This window comes from Limulus polyphemus, unplaced genomic scaffold (genome assembly GCF_000517525.1).
Source record: "Limulus polyphemus unplaced genomic scaffold, Limulus_polyphemus-2.1.2 Scaffold100, whole genome shotgun sequence".
In the NCBI taxonomy this organism is placed as follows: Eukaryota; Metazoa; Arthropoda; class Merostomata; order Xiphosura; family Limulidae; genus Limulus; species Limulus polyphemus.
Genome location: NW_013665710.1, coordinates 360,328 through 375,781, shown reverse-complemented (window position 1 = coordinate 375,781; position 15,454 = coordinate 360,328). Strand labels below are relative to the sequence as shown.

Below are 15,454 nucleotides of genomic sequence, written 5' to 3'. Positions count from 1 at the left end.
AGGAACGTCGAATCTGAATCACTTGAAAAAAACACGGGGGTGCTTAACTTTTTTCCAGGTGTATATATATAATTATGTTTTCTGAAGTTTCATAAGTGTATTTATTTGCTAAAACGTTGTCTGACGTTATATAAATGGATAAAAAACACGCATTTTTTTCGAACTGTGCAGGCGGTACTGCATCAAATTACACTATAGTTTGTTTCAAAAATTTTGCGCAAAGCTACACAAAAAGTAAAATAGTTGTAGCTGTCGTTAATTTGGAGCTGATGAATTAGAAGTAAAGCAGCTTGTCAAAAGCACACCCTGTGACAATTCTTGGACTGGTATTGTCTGACCAAATGGTAGGATTTGACCGTCACTTTTACACACCACTCACAGCTCCAAAGTGCGAAAAGCGTTTTTGCGGCAGCGAGCCGCGAATAATTCAGCCCAAATCGACACACAAAATCAAAAATGCAAAATAATCTTCATAAAGGTTCCTATACTTTATCAGGTTATCCCAGAAAATTATACATATATACACGTATTAAAGTTTAAACTAAATTTATTTACCAAACTACTACAATTACAGCAATTATTTCTTAAGCTAATTTTTAATAATTAACAAGGGCATCACATACGATTATAAAAACATAAAAGTTGTCTTTAAAATTTTTATGAACTTGCAATATAGTAGTAAGAAAAACACACTATCGTCTTATAAAATTGTAATAACTCAAACTTCTTTAATGAAAATACAAGTGTTAAAATTGAAAAAAAAAGTATATTTTACCGCAAAAGACAGATCACTAACTACTGGTAATTTTCTGGCAGAGATAGGTAAATTTTTTTCTTTAAATTCGCTCTGCTCACCATGGATGACCACTAAAATAACCATTCGTTCTCTTGTTTGAAGTTTGCGTTTTAGAAATCTAGATAAACTTTTTTAATGTCTGAAATAAAACATATAAGCGGCACCTTCACTCTCTGTTTGGACAAACATTCATTCTTTACTTATTATCTCTCAAAAGTCAATGCGTCGACTTACCTCCTTCTTGAATTTCCTTTTCGTAGATCCCTTTTTCTTTGGCGACCTGCGCAGTGAAGATTTAAAGGATCCCTGTAAAGATGAGACAGAAATTTAAAGGAAATCTGGATGAGAGACGACAAGAACAGGAACTAAAGAAAATTAAATTCTATCATGACAGCTGAAGACGACAGGTGACTATGATTATATATGTACATTTGGGTGCACGTTTTGAATTAGATGTGGTGAGAATTTTAGATTGATCTTAGAATTATCATACGTATCCGCATGTATTAAGTTATTTATAGTGAAATTAAAGAAATATTTGTAAAATAGGTTATTAAGTACTACAGTACTAAAGACAGTTTTATATATATTTTAATGCACAGAATAATAGATTTTTTGATTTAATACACATTTATCACATAACAAGTTTGACTGCAACAAAGAAATAAAAAAAATCAATATAGGAATTATATTTGTGGTTTAAAAGGAATCTTATTTTCATATATAAATTGAGTTTAACTTTTAAAATGTAAACTAAAAAGTCTTTAGATCAAACACCTAAAACTCTTTGACTAAATAGTGCAAATCATATACACATAGGTATATATTTCACTTTCGAAAAGTCATTTTATATTCGATAATAAAGTGTACATTAAAAACGAGGTTCTTGTGTATCATAATAGGCAGTGAAATAGAATGGGTCCTATTGATCTTAGGAAAAAAGATTAAATCTAAAATATTAGAGAAATGTTTTAATATAAATGATTACTTGTTTAAAAATACCCCAAAAACATATTTCAAGTATTAAAACTGCGATATTACGTAAAATGACATTTAAATTCCAAGAAAGTTGCAATTTTCAGAAAGTATTAATAATTTGCTAGCAAACCAATTCAAATGAGTAATTGTATAGTATTTGTATTTGCAATCTCAACGGTACCTAATGTGATATATAGGCTAAACATCCAGGGCAGACATAGACAAGGGTAATTGTGAGCTGCTGATCATTCAGCATCATCCGCCGTCTACACAGCTATTTCTATGGAAATAGCGGGACTTATTGTCACTTTTATAACACACACACACAACATAAAATGCAGTGTTTAGTGTCATATGATGAGTGTGAACTTAGACTTTCCGATCTGTGGCTCTGCATGCTAATCACTAAAAAACTGCGAATCATAAAAAAATAAAGGATTGAAAATAACATTGACATTGACCTTGCAAGCCCTGAAATTAAATGTCTATTTATTTCCGTAGATTCCAAAGCATATGGACTCATTCCAGTATTATATACAGTTTGTATAAAATTAGCTAACATGAAAAGCAATAGTGACCTCGAAACTTGCAGCCACGTAAAGTTGAATCAGTTCATCGTGTGACACTGATTCGTTGAAAAGACTGGTAAACCATATTGGTAATCTTCATCTCTATATATTTCAAATCGATATAACCATTTCTTGCATGTTGAATAAATGCAAATCTAATACTTATAAAACGCCTAGTTTATACAAAATCACTGCAGCGTCGACGTATCGTTGTCAAATAACATGTAAAAAAAGAGAATGGCACCTTTGATATAAACACAGTCAAATCTTAGTCTGAGGATGCTCAGGACATTTTTTACAATATCCTTACTTATTCTTAAACTTTTTAAATGAATTTAATTCGCAATAAACAATTAACAGATACACATTGGTCACAGACAAACAATAACCAATACTAATTTAGTTTAACACGTTCACAAATAGACACACGTTGGTCATAAGCTAACAATTAATCATCATTAAGCTAGTTTAATATGTCCATTAACGAACACATATTTGTTACAGCCCAACAATAACTAGCAATAATCTAGTTTAATATGTCCATTAACGGAAACATATTGGTTACTTGTTTGTTTGTTTGTTTGTTTTTTAATTATGCACAAAGCTACACAAGGGCTATCTGTGCTCTGCCCACCACGGGTATCGAAACCCGGTTTCTAGCGTTGTAAGTCCGCAGACATACCGCTGTGCCACTGGGGGGCCATATTGGTTACAGGCCAACAATAACTAACAATAATATATTTTAACACGTCCATTAGCAGACGCACATTGGTCATAGACAAACAATAACCAATATTAATTTAGTTTAACACGTCCACTAATAAACCCACATTGGTCACAAGCCAACAATTAATCATCAATAATCTAGTTTAACATGTCCATTAACAGACACACATTGGCCACAGACCAACAATAACCATTTCTAATCTATTTTAATACGTCCGTTAACGGACACAGATTGGTCATGATCCAACAATAACCATCACTAATCTAGGTTTAACACGCCCATTAACAAGACACGCATATTTGTCACATATCGACAATAACTATCATTAATCTAGTCAGTGGTGAAATCTCTACTCACTTTTCGTGGAAGCTTGACTATCCAAGATGGAGGAACAATGATGTCGGTATGGTTTCCCATTGTACACTGTTCTTCTAGCTTTTGCATATTAAAACACGATTCTTTGTTGTGATAAGCGGACTTACACCAGGAACAACCAATAGCAACGATCTCCTGAAACAAGCATAAGTTTTAACTGAACTGCTATTTGAATTTTATTACATAAAAAAAAAGAGAAGGTTGTTTCCAAAAAGTTAAAAATAGCTGATTTTTGTTTTATATACTATACGCTAACTGAAGCTTCTCAAAACTGGTTGTTTCTATAAAACGGAACTTATTTACCCGGATGTAAAATGTCGAAGTAGAAAGAGGATTAAGATAGGGTCAAACTGACCATTGTGCTGATAATAGAATTTTTACTCATTCAATTGTTGTTTTTTTCCTTATTGAAAAGATTCATAATGGGCTATCTGCGCTCTGTCCACCGCGGGGAATTGAATCCCGTATTTTAGCGTCGTAAGTTCAAAAACTTAACAATGACTCACTCGGGAGACTATTCACTCAGTACCATTGCTAAATTAGGTTGTCAGGATCTCACTAATTAACTTGATAAAAATACCTCGTCAGCAGAGACAATAAAATGTAATGAACATTTTTAGGTGGGGGTTTTTCTTGTTCGAAGCCTGCAATGGGTTAATTTTAAAGACATGTGAAAATGATTAGTAATCATATAGCAATGTTTATCATAACCTCTTACATAAAACTTTGCGAAGTTCAATGTTCATTATTATATAACTTAAAAATCAAACTAAGTTTGAAATGTTAACCACAATATATTTAGATAAATAAATATTATGGTAGCATTTTGAGCTTTACATACAATACGGTCGATAATCTATTTTATAATCATTTTTATTATTTTGAACACTGGTAAAATGGTAAAACTAGAAGTAACTTTAATCAAGAATAACAGTAATTTGATATAAACATCACTGGAGCCAATGCGAAAAAACTAAAACAAAAAATTTAGTTCGAGTTGAAAATTGAGCTAAATTAAACAATGAAAAAATATAAATCTTTAAATTGAGCAATTACGGGACTAAACATATAAACTTATTGGTTAAAATAAAAATATTTTTTTATGTATGTGAGAATACGATAGTTATTAAATTTGACTTTTAAATTAGTGTTCAAATCTATTTATTTACGAATAGGAAACTTGTTTACGATCTAATTAAACACTGTTGGAGGCTGTTTATTTGTTGTTAATACAAAGCAACGCAGTGGATTATATGAACTATGCTCATAATTGATATCGAAACCTAGTTTTTAGCGTTATAAGCTCTCAAACTTATTGCTGTACCACTAGACCAAAATTAAACCATAAACAAGCGTTTAAGAAGCTTTCTTTTTCAATAATGCAAAAATGATGTTCTCGTCAATAGCATATGAAAACTGGAAAAAGAGTAAGTCAATGAAAAATATCAATAAGTGAAATATAACATACTAGCGAAAGTACCCGGCTTAGCACGGGTTATTTGGTTGATATATTATTATATTAATATATTTTAGCAAATGCATAAAATTTATCATGAAAATAAAAATATCGATGCAATATTAAACGTAAATCGTTTCTGAAGTAAGGTATTTTCTGTTATATCACCAACGTTTTAAATAAAAAACAAGCTTGTTTAATCAAAGGAAACTCTAATTTAAGAAATCAACAATTTTAATTCCAGTTTTGTTGTCTATACATTTTATATTATACTTTCAGTACATAGACTAACAACAATATTAGGCTATACTTTTTGTTGCTAAGCAGCATGACATAAAAGTCATTGTTGGAATGCATCGTTACCACATCTATTCAATGTGGTTTTTCCATAGCTTCCGTCATAAAAAGATACGTACGCATGAAGATAAGATAAGTAATAATACCCAGGTTCACACCCTCAGGGTCCACTTAGTATGGATACAAAATTTCAGGGTTCTAGGTTCTTTCCTCTTGGAGCTATGGCGGTAACACACACAGACACGCCCTTTTATTATTGTATATATATATATATATATATATATATATAATATTTTTTGACAAGAATATACTAATGTGAAAACAGGATGTTCTGAGAATCCAACAGTAAATCTTCCTAAGCGATTTATTAAAATCTCAAATAAAATGCTAATAATGTTAGAAAAACATAGTGAGTAAACTTCGTTTACAAACTAATACAATAACATGAACTTCAAGTATTTCATTTAAAAGATTACACTGACATTTATAAATACATAAGTATAACAAGAAAAGGAAAGTGGTTACATAGATTAATTTTTACACACTTTTAGAAACTGTGGCCTAATTAAGAACATCACATTTCATTATGAACTGTGTTTTCTATGTTTCCGTAGGACATATTAAGCTTTTAATGTAACGTTAGTTTCAACCATTAATGTAAAGGTAAATTTATTTTAAGATTTGACATGGATACTAGTGTGATTTATGTTATGAGATGATAGCACTTTCCCTAATTTAATGAACACTTTACTAATACATTAAGCACCAGTACTCTGGTTTGGTTTTTGTTGAATTTTGCGCAAAGATACACGAGGGCTATCTGCGCTATCCGTCCCTAATTTAGCAGTGAAAGACTAAAGGGAAGGCAGCTAGTCATCATCACCCATCGCCAACTCTTGGGATACTCTTTTGTCAACGAATAGTGGGATTGACTGTCACATTATAATGGCCACACGACTGAAAGGGTGAGCCTGTTTGGTGGGACGGGGATTAGGACCTACGATCTTTGTGTTTCTTAGCGTGATTGGTTCACAGGATATGAAAAAATGCATCAAATACTGATTTATCCAAGTGTAAGCTAAAATTTCTTTCCCCCTTTAGTTTGATATTTTACTCAGAAACTTCAACTGAGATGTTTCTCAGTAACTTATTATGGGCGATTCGTTTGTTGAATTTCGCGCAATGTTACTTGAGATCTTTCGGCATTAGCCGACCTTATTTTAAAAATGATACACTAGAGGAATGGCAGACCGGCAACTTTTGGTCTAATTCTTGCCAACGAAGTGTAGGATTTACCGCCAGGTTATAACACCCCCACCGCTGAAAGGGCGAGCATGTACAGTGATGGAATTCGCGGCCCTGATAATATGAGTGGAGCATCCTAAACACCAGGCCATGCCAGGTTATGAGGTAGTACACGGCAACATAGTGTGAAATATTACTCAAATCCTAATTTGAAATATAATTCAACAACTTAGCGAGATACATTAATCAGCAACTTAGCTGAGTCATAGTTCAGGGATATCTTTCAATACACTCCTTCCGCAATATTTAATCTTAAACTAGTATTTCTTCAAAACGTGTATGCAATCCAGTTTATATAACTGTATTTCCAAAAATTATTCCTCTGTAGGGGTAAAAAGTGTATATTGAACATCACTGGAATTGTGATTTATATGCAAAATGCAATAGGTAAGAACATGAATCAGGCGTAAGTTGTTTTTGTCGAAATATGATATAAAAACGTCGTAATAACCATAACTCAACTCAGAAGATGTTGTTCTTATATTGCATTGTTCCATCTTATTGAAACTCATGATTTAGTGTGTTCTGCCTTAGCAATGTTTATTACATTATAATGTATCAGCTTTGGATGCTACGCTGATAGAAATGCTACAGCAAAACCCTCGTGTTTTGTAAATTCTCCGAAATAAATTCAGTGAAATAGATTTTACGGACCTGAAAAATGCTTCAATAACTACAAAATATGAAACAAAAAACTCTTTGCTTACCTTGTTGCCAAATGAAAGCTTGGACTGGAAAGCCTGGAAAATAAATAGAAATAGTAAAATAAAAATGGTTCAAGTAATAGGAATATATATATATGAAGTTGTTCTGTTTTGCAGACTTTTACAAATAAATACAGTGTTTGCCGCATGACGTTTACTGACCGGCACGGTGTGGCTTACAACTTTTTTCAAATAAACACAGCTTGAAATAGCAGACACATTGTGTCAGTCAGATACAATTATAAAATGAACTGCGTCTGACTGTCGCAATGTTCAGTGTGACTGTTCCGGGACTGAAGCAGTTTGATTACAGCTTTTATTTTATGACTGGCGCAGTTTGTGGTGTGCTTTCTTCTGGGACTGTCGAAGTTTGATTACAACTTCGTATCTGGCTGACGCAATTTGTAGCGTGATTTTCCCGACACTAGAGCAATTTGATTACATTTATTTTTCTGACTGACACAGTTTATAGCGTGATTTTTTTTTCCAGGACTGGAGCAGTTTGATTACAACGTTTTTCTGAGTGAAGCAATTGTGAGTAAGGTAATAGCCTAATTTTGCTATATATATATATATATATATGTTTATACAGCATATATACATGTATATTATGTATATAAAAGTGCATTTGAAATAAACCCTGGTAATCGTTTTTGCGAGAAGAAAATGAATAATAGTTACTATAATGTAAGTAAAAACTCGTAACACTATAGGCCAGAACTAAAAAGTTTATGAAGCCAATTCTACATTACAAAATGACTAGGTTTACAAAAAAAAGCTATAAATATATATTTATATATAAGAAAAATAAAATCTGTAATGATTAGATTGCACTGAATAACATCATTAGTTAGATACCATCCCAGTAGACAATCTAGAGGTACAATAATGATTCCAAGCTAGAAAGATGGAGTGACTCTATACACAGGACCCTACTATTAGCCAAATCTGAAATATTGCCGCACCTGTTCCAAATGCTGGAATGCCACTATTTTTATGACTCTGAACAGACCTAAAAACTCTTCCATCATACTAATACATCAGTTTTAATATCTGTTTTACAGCAAGAGAAATAAACTGTCAAAGTTGTGAAATTATTGTTCTTCATCTCCTCCTCGTTGAACAGATAAAATATTTGCTAAAGAAAAGCAAATGAGTACTAAACGAAATTGCACTAATATATATTAATTTGAACTAGGGAATGCTTCTGGTCTGAGAAATGTAGTGCACGAATTAATATGTTTTTATGTATGATTTTTGGTACAGGGAAATTTTGAAATGAGGAAATGGATAGTAGTCGAAGACGCTGCAACTTTGTAAATGGCTTCTCCAGATAGTTGGGGTTTGAATCCCACTTTGAGTGGAATTTTATTTTAATTAATTTTAAAATAACATACCATATTAAAATGAATTACATATTTTATAAATTAAGAGAAACGAGCATTCAAAAAGTGGTAAAAATATTGTTGTTTTTATCATTTTATTTCTTGCAGTATCAGAATCACAATATTTAAATAGACCATCATATGTAAAGAATAAATCTGGCCATTTTGTATAAAAATAATTAAACATTTTGAAATAACAATTGCAGTTTTGACAAACACTATTTATCTTTATGTACAAGGTATCTAGAGGCACGGCAATGAGCCCGGTCAAGGTATTACAAGAAATGCTGAAGCAACATTACTGGACTTTTTGAACGAATCGGAGGTATTACAACATAACTTACTACTTTTGTAATTCCAATGTTCTTAGGTTCTGTTGCGTTATGTTAAAAGCAGTAACTTCATAGATATTTTAGAAATGAACTGTCTAGAAGTGTTATGATTATTGTTGGTTTTGTTCTGCAGCTTTGTGGCCCTGGAGTCCATAACTTGCAAAAATCAAATATAATGATACATTTCCGTTAAATTCAAGTTTTGTTGGAAATGTTAATGAAAACTCAAGTTGTAAAATTTAATCAAATCATTTTACATGTACATAACCAGCCACTCTAAAATGAGTTAAATTATATAAAAGGGTAAACCTTGTTAAGATGTTGTATACAAATTGGACAAGTTAAAGACGAAAAAATGTGGAATACTTAGGCTCGGTTTTTTATTTCAACAAGAATAAGCAGCAACATAAATATAAAAAGAAGTCCAGAACTGACCACCAATTCTTGGGCTAATATTATCTGGTCAAATAAAGAAGTCCAGAACTTACCCACAACTATTGGGCTAATGTTCTCTGATCAAATAAAGAAGTCCAGAACTGACCATCAACTCTTGGGCTAATATTGATGATCAAATAAAGAAGTCTATAACTGACCACCAACTCTTAGACTAATATTGTCTGATCAAATAAAGGGAAGTCCAGAACTGACCACTAACTCTTGGGCTAATATTGTCTGATCAAATGGTTCGATTTAATCGTCACTCCTATAGTACACCCACGGCCTCAAAGAGCGGTGTGTGTTTCTAAGGAAACGGTTCGTGAAACAAGAATGTCTGAGCACACTAATCACTATGACAGGCAATGCCTAAAACTGATTGTTGTTTTTCTGTGAATGACTTTGTTAGAAATAATTGTATGACACTCTTGTCATTTCTAGGAATACATAGACAGCTGTCACAGTTCTAATCGATATTCTGACTAATATTATGGACTAAGTGTACAATAACATTTTTCGAGGCTTTATTTACGCAGTTTTCTGTAGAATAGCGGGGTATTTGGTATAAGTATTGTCTTTGTAAATGTAATTTCACATTTCTTTTATTTATCTGACGATGTTAAGTCGTTCTATATTATTTTTGTAGGTCTGGATTGTCAAGGTTTCTTATCTTGACGAAAATCCTTTTAGATTTGGTAAATGAGGGAAAGAAGGAACCTTAACGTAGAGAGTACCAGTCTTAAACAATTATGCATTAACGACACCTTACGACTGTATATTTTCTATAGTCAAAGTTCATTATCAGGGCTTGAGTAAATAACATCCAAATATTGATACTTGAATATTAATAATACTTTTTGGTTATCAATATATATAATTAATTTCAAATACTATTGAATTAAAGTTGAATAGGCTGTTATTTAAACAATTATCGTTTATCAGTATTGTAATTATACCTAAATATATTCATTATTGATTAAATATTAAGGAAATAACGAATTAAACTGACCACGTAACTCTTACTATCCCCAAATTGACCTGAAAGTTATTATGAAACCCATTTTCAGGCTACAAAATGTTTTTCCGCAACAAAGATCGTTTGCAGACTGCTTATTGTTCAGATCTCGTCTACTTATACACGTGCGGAAACTGTAAGGCCTCCTATGTTGGTGAAATCAAATGTCACCTTAAAGTACGAGCATGTGAACACGCGGACATATCTATAAAAACTGGAAGAAAGGTTACAAACCCTCCCAACTCCGCTATCTATCAGCACAATACAGAAACAGGACATCAGATGTCTCTCTCAAACTTTAAAATGATCTCAACAGCCTAAAATTATACTGAACTTCTTATAAAAGAAACATTATACATTAAAAACTCGTCTACCATCCCTAAATAATTCACAGTCTTCACTTGATTGAAACCTATTTTAATTTAACTATTTCATTTGTGCCACATGTTTATTTTCTTGTGCTATAATTTGTATTTTCAAGTTATTAACTTCTTATGTATATCATATTTCTGTTGTAATTACAAATATTGTTTGTTTCTTTTGTGCATCCAGATTACTGATGATGGAATCATGATGATTCCGAAACGTTTAATAAATGCTTCCTATTATCACGTTCGTGTTGTGCTTTATCATTAATTTAACGTGTTTCAATATTATATTGAATTTCCTGTGGCATGCCCAACACAAATAAAGAGACATTATCTATATTATGAAAGGCGGTCTTGGACGTAATTGTGTGTAGGTCCGAAGAACATATTCATCAAAAGCTGTAGGTGTGAACAAACACTACACTATATACATCAAAAGGTGTAGGTGTGAACAAAAATTACATTATATACATCAAAGGGTTTAGGTCCAAAACATATTACACTTTATGCATCAAAAGGTGTAGGTCTGAAGAACATATTGCAACTCAGTCATCAAAAGGTCTAAGTGTGAAAAAAATATTACATCATATACATCAAAAGATGTAGGCCCAAAGAAAATATTACACTTTATGCATCAACAGGTGTAGGTCCGAAAAACATATTACAATATATGCATCAATGGGTATAGGTCCGAATAACATATTACACTATACGCATCAAAAAGTGTAGGTCTGAAAACATATTGCAAAATATTCATCAAAAGTTGTAGGTCTGAAGAACATATTGCAACACAGTTATCAAAAGGTATAAGAGTAAAGAAAATATTACATCATATACATCAAAAGGAGTAGGTCTGAAGAGCATATTACACTATATGCATAAAAAGATGTAGGTTCTAATAGCATATTATACTGTATGTAATATTTGGACTACTAAAAATTCTGAATGACGTCATTTAAGTCTTGATAACAAATAAACTAATCGCGCAAACAACTAAACCTTTCTCCTCTTTTTTTTTGCGTTAATTTAAAAATATACACTACAAAACTCTCCCACCTTTCCACATTGTTTACAGCGGCCTTTCTGCTGTCGCCGATGAACCCAATGATGGTGAATCACAGTTTGCTAGAAATATATAACGGAATAAATCAACAGCAACCAACTTATAAAGGAGTATAGACTATATCTGCTCTGTCATGTCTATTCATTTTAACAGCTGAACAGAAAACACACACACACACATATATATATACATACATACATATACAATTTAAAAACAAAATATAAAAAAATAACAATTTATCTAATAAAAGTTTTAAGGGATGCAAAAAGAGCGTTTTTCTACGATAAACAACAAAAAATTACCTAGAACTCTTGAAATCGTTTTGTTTATTCACGATATTTCTCCCTGATGAAGTTGGAACGTTATTGTTACACGTATATTCAGCTTGAGTAGTACGATGTTAACAGTGGTTGATTCTGAATAATATTGACTACGACTGAAATTATAAGCATTGTCTAAACAAAGCATTATTTCTGAACAATAACGACTATGACTGAAATTATGAGCATTGTCTAAACAAAGCATTATTTCTGAACAATAACGACTACGACTGAAATTATAAGCATTGTCTAAACAAAGCATTATTTCTGAACAATAACGACTATGACTGAAATTATAAGCATTGTCTAAACAAAGCATTATTTCTGAACAATAACGACTATGACTGAAATTATGAGCATTGTCTAAACAAAGCATTATTTCTGAACAATAACGACTATGACTGAAATTATAAGCATTGTCTAAACAAAGCATTATTTCTGAACAATAACGACTATGACTGAAATTATAAGCATTGTCTAAACAAAGCATTATTTCTGAACAATAACGACTATGACTGAAATTATGAGCATTGTCTAAACAAAGCATTATTTCTGAACAATAACGACTATGACTGAAATTATGAGCATTGTCTAAACAAAGCATTATCACAATCAACCGTTATAGACGTAATTTCAAGAAGCTGTCATGTGAAATTTCTGGCATATATAATATCGCTACTCGAGTTCTTGGTCGTTTTCTTTCTTTCTTTTTACATTTTTCATAAGTACTGCCCCTTAGTGTTTTTTTGCAAGTATTAAAAAATAGAGAGAAAGCCCTTTCTCGTTGTTCAGTAATATTCCCATGAAAACTATGTTTTTTTTGTCGTACGAAAATTACACATTGAGGAAAAATAATTGTAATCGTGCAAGTTAAATTCCAGTCTAAATTTTGAAATATTTATATCAAAGCTATTCAATCTTTAAAAATGTATTTAGTTTTTACTATTTCCTAAATTATTAAATAACTTATAAGTTAATTTACAATACGTCACAGTTTTCAATACATACTTTGAAATGGAAATAATCTGAGGTTTTTTTTTTCGGGTATATACTAGAGAGCATTTATAACTGTTAAAATGCTTCAATTTTGAAGTATAAAAGAAAATATTAAAAAAGTTAAAAAGTATAGCCAGACGGATGACAAAAGTTATTTAGCTATTAAACACGTTTAATAAATTTATATCTTGTATATATATATATATATATATAGAGAGAGAGAGAGAGAGAGTGGCCCAAAAGTAGGTATACAGTTGCATATCTTGAATCTATTGAACAGATAACGGTTGGTAACTGAACTAATGACCAACGGAAGTGGCAGGCAGACTCCAGGATAGTGTGAACAGCGACGGGTTTCAATTTGAACACCTGCGAATTAACTTTTTCATAATTCCATGTCATGTGTAAAGTGCCGTTAAATAAATTATCAACCGTATATTTTAATTTTAATGCAATTACTTTAAATACATTATCAAGTATCAACTGTATACCTACCTTTGGACCACCCTGTATGTCTATGTATATGTATATCAAATAGAATCTGGAGGTGTATAGTCATTAAGTAAATAGGTCATAAAAGACTCTTCACGTTTGACGCATCCTCTATTTAATAAATGAGTCGAGGCTATTACCCAGATATATACCATAAGTTTGGCGAGTACGAAATTATTTCAAACGTCTTACCTCTCTGTACTGCCTTATTCCAACATCTTTAAACGTTGGCTTACAATAAAACTTCTGAAAAAAAAATCGGGAATATTTTAAAACAAACAGATAATAAAAATTAATTGTTAATTATATATTCAGCAGACGCTATGAAAAAGACTTTAATATGCTGACAAGTTATTACTCTAGACAATATTTATAAGATATATATATATATGCATAATTAATATTACTTATTGAATAATACCGCTAATTAAGTTAAAAAAATACAAATTTTACTTTTTTTAGTGGTATTACAACATATTATATCATCACAAACAAAAAAGGTTGATAAACCTTATACCACGTATTTACTGCTATCACAAATTTATAATATCTAAAAGTCAAAGAACAAAAGGTGTATTTCATCTCACTTTGAATTGTGTTTCTATATCAATAAGGAAAAAAGTTTTCCACTTTTTATTTCCGATTTTATCGCACCACAGCGTTTTTTTAGCTGATTTTCTTCTTTATTATATTATCATATTTACTCAAAGGTAAGAGTAACCTACCTTCTCAATTAATATACTTATACACCCAGTGTGAGCAGTTATTTTACAAGCAGGACACTTCATTCTGGGCCCTTGTTTCTATAATATATAAAAAAGGAAAACAACAATAAAAATTTATCATTTGAACGTTTAATTTAACTCTATAATATGGGATGAACATGTGATGCAACAATAATAAAGAATAAATAAAACACCAATGAAGAGCAACTTAAATGAAATATACGTTCATTAATATTTATCCAAAACATTATCACTCAGTCAAAACTGTTAACCACAATCAGACTCTTCTTTCATTCACACTGTTATTACAAATGACTATTAATCGCAAATACAGAATACTACTCACACTTTGTATGAGCTTATGGCGCACAACGACATGTCAAGCTCCTATATATTTGGTTCACAACGAATTCCCGATCATTCGAAAGTGTTCTGCTCCCAGGTTAGAATTATGACTAGTCAAACCCCGAAATCAACAAGTGTTTTAATTAAAAACACAGTCTAGAGTAGTATAAATACAGCAGTCCCATTTGTCCATCATGCCTTAAGATCTCATAATGCAGTCCTAATTGATTTCTTGATCTACTTAAATATGATCTTAGAAGTTAACGTCAACTTATTTAATAAATACGGTTAACCTTCTAGATTGTATGTTTCTACATACTGAGAGGAAAGTACTTTCCCGATAAAAATAAAATATCATTTTTCTTTAACAATTAAAAATAATATTCAGAAGTATAGTCCAAAACTGTAAAGAAACTGAGTATAATTTTCTTTATTGAATACTGTTTCTTAACTCTTTTTCCCTGTTATATCTATTGTTTATTATGCAACGATTCAGTCTTATGGCCACGTTTTTAGTTCAGAGGGAAACTATCTTCATTGTCTGATGTGGATCTCAGGTTTAAACGTTGCATAATGAAGAATGTTGTAAGAATGATAAAGTAGTTATGTGTGTGTGTGCGTAATAGTTATTTTATCTGGGAGAATACTCTATTACTGAAAATGAACCAGAAAAAAAATATCGATAAGAATTTCAATAGAGTTGTTTAAACATTTGTTTAACAACAAGCAAAAGCTTGGAATGGTCTATTCTTTCATTGGGGTGTGTGTCTG

General features: G+C 31.4%; 2 protein-coding genes across 3 annotated transcripts in view; one reads left to right on the top strand and one right to left on the bottom strand.

Moving 5' to 3' along the window:
- The window catches only part of LOC106469966 (synaptotagmin-1-like), a 93,153-nt gene extending 82,537 nt beyond the window's left edge, over positions 1-10,616 (top strand). The window contains exons 9-11 of one of the 2 annotated variants that reach the window (XR_002613110.1): positions 1,057-1,203; positions 7,698-7,750; positions 8,832-10,616. The gene's annotated coding sequence lies outside the window, so the exon portion shown is untranslated. The remainder of the gene's footprint in view (positions 1-1,056; positions 1,204-7,697; positions 7,751-8,831) is intronic. The other variant, XR_002613114.1, reaches the window with a different exon arrangement.
- Positions 1-15,454, bottom strand: part of LOC106469955 (eye-specific diacylglycerol kinase-like) — a 209,219-nt gene that overhangs the window by 29,282 nt on the left and 164,483 nt on the right. The window contains exons 4-9 of the mRNA XM_022399379.1: positions 14,339-14,416; positions 13,806-13,859; positions 11,799-11,867; positions 7,211-7,243; positions 3,428-3,580; positions 1,031-1,102 (exon numbers count right to left, since the gene is read on the bottom strand). Coding sequence (XP_022255087.1) covers positions 1,031-1,102; positions 3,428-3,580; positions 7,211-7,243; positions 11,799-11,867; positions 13,806-13,859; positions 14,339-14,416 — 459 coding nt within the window. The remainder of the gene's footprint in view (positions 1-1,030; positions 1,103-3,427; positions 3,581-7,210; positions 7,244-11,798; positions 11,868-13,805; positions 13,860-14,338; positions 14,417-15,454) is intronic.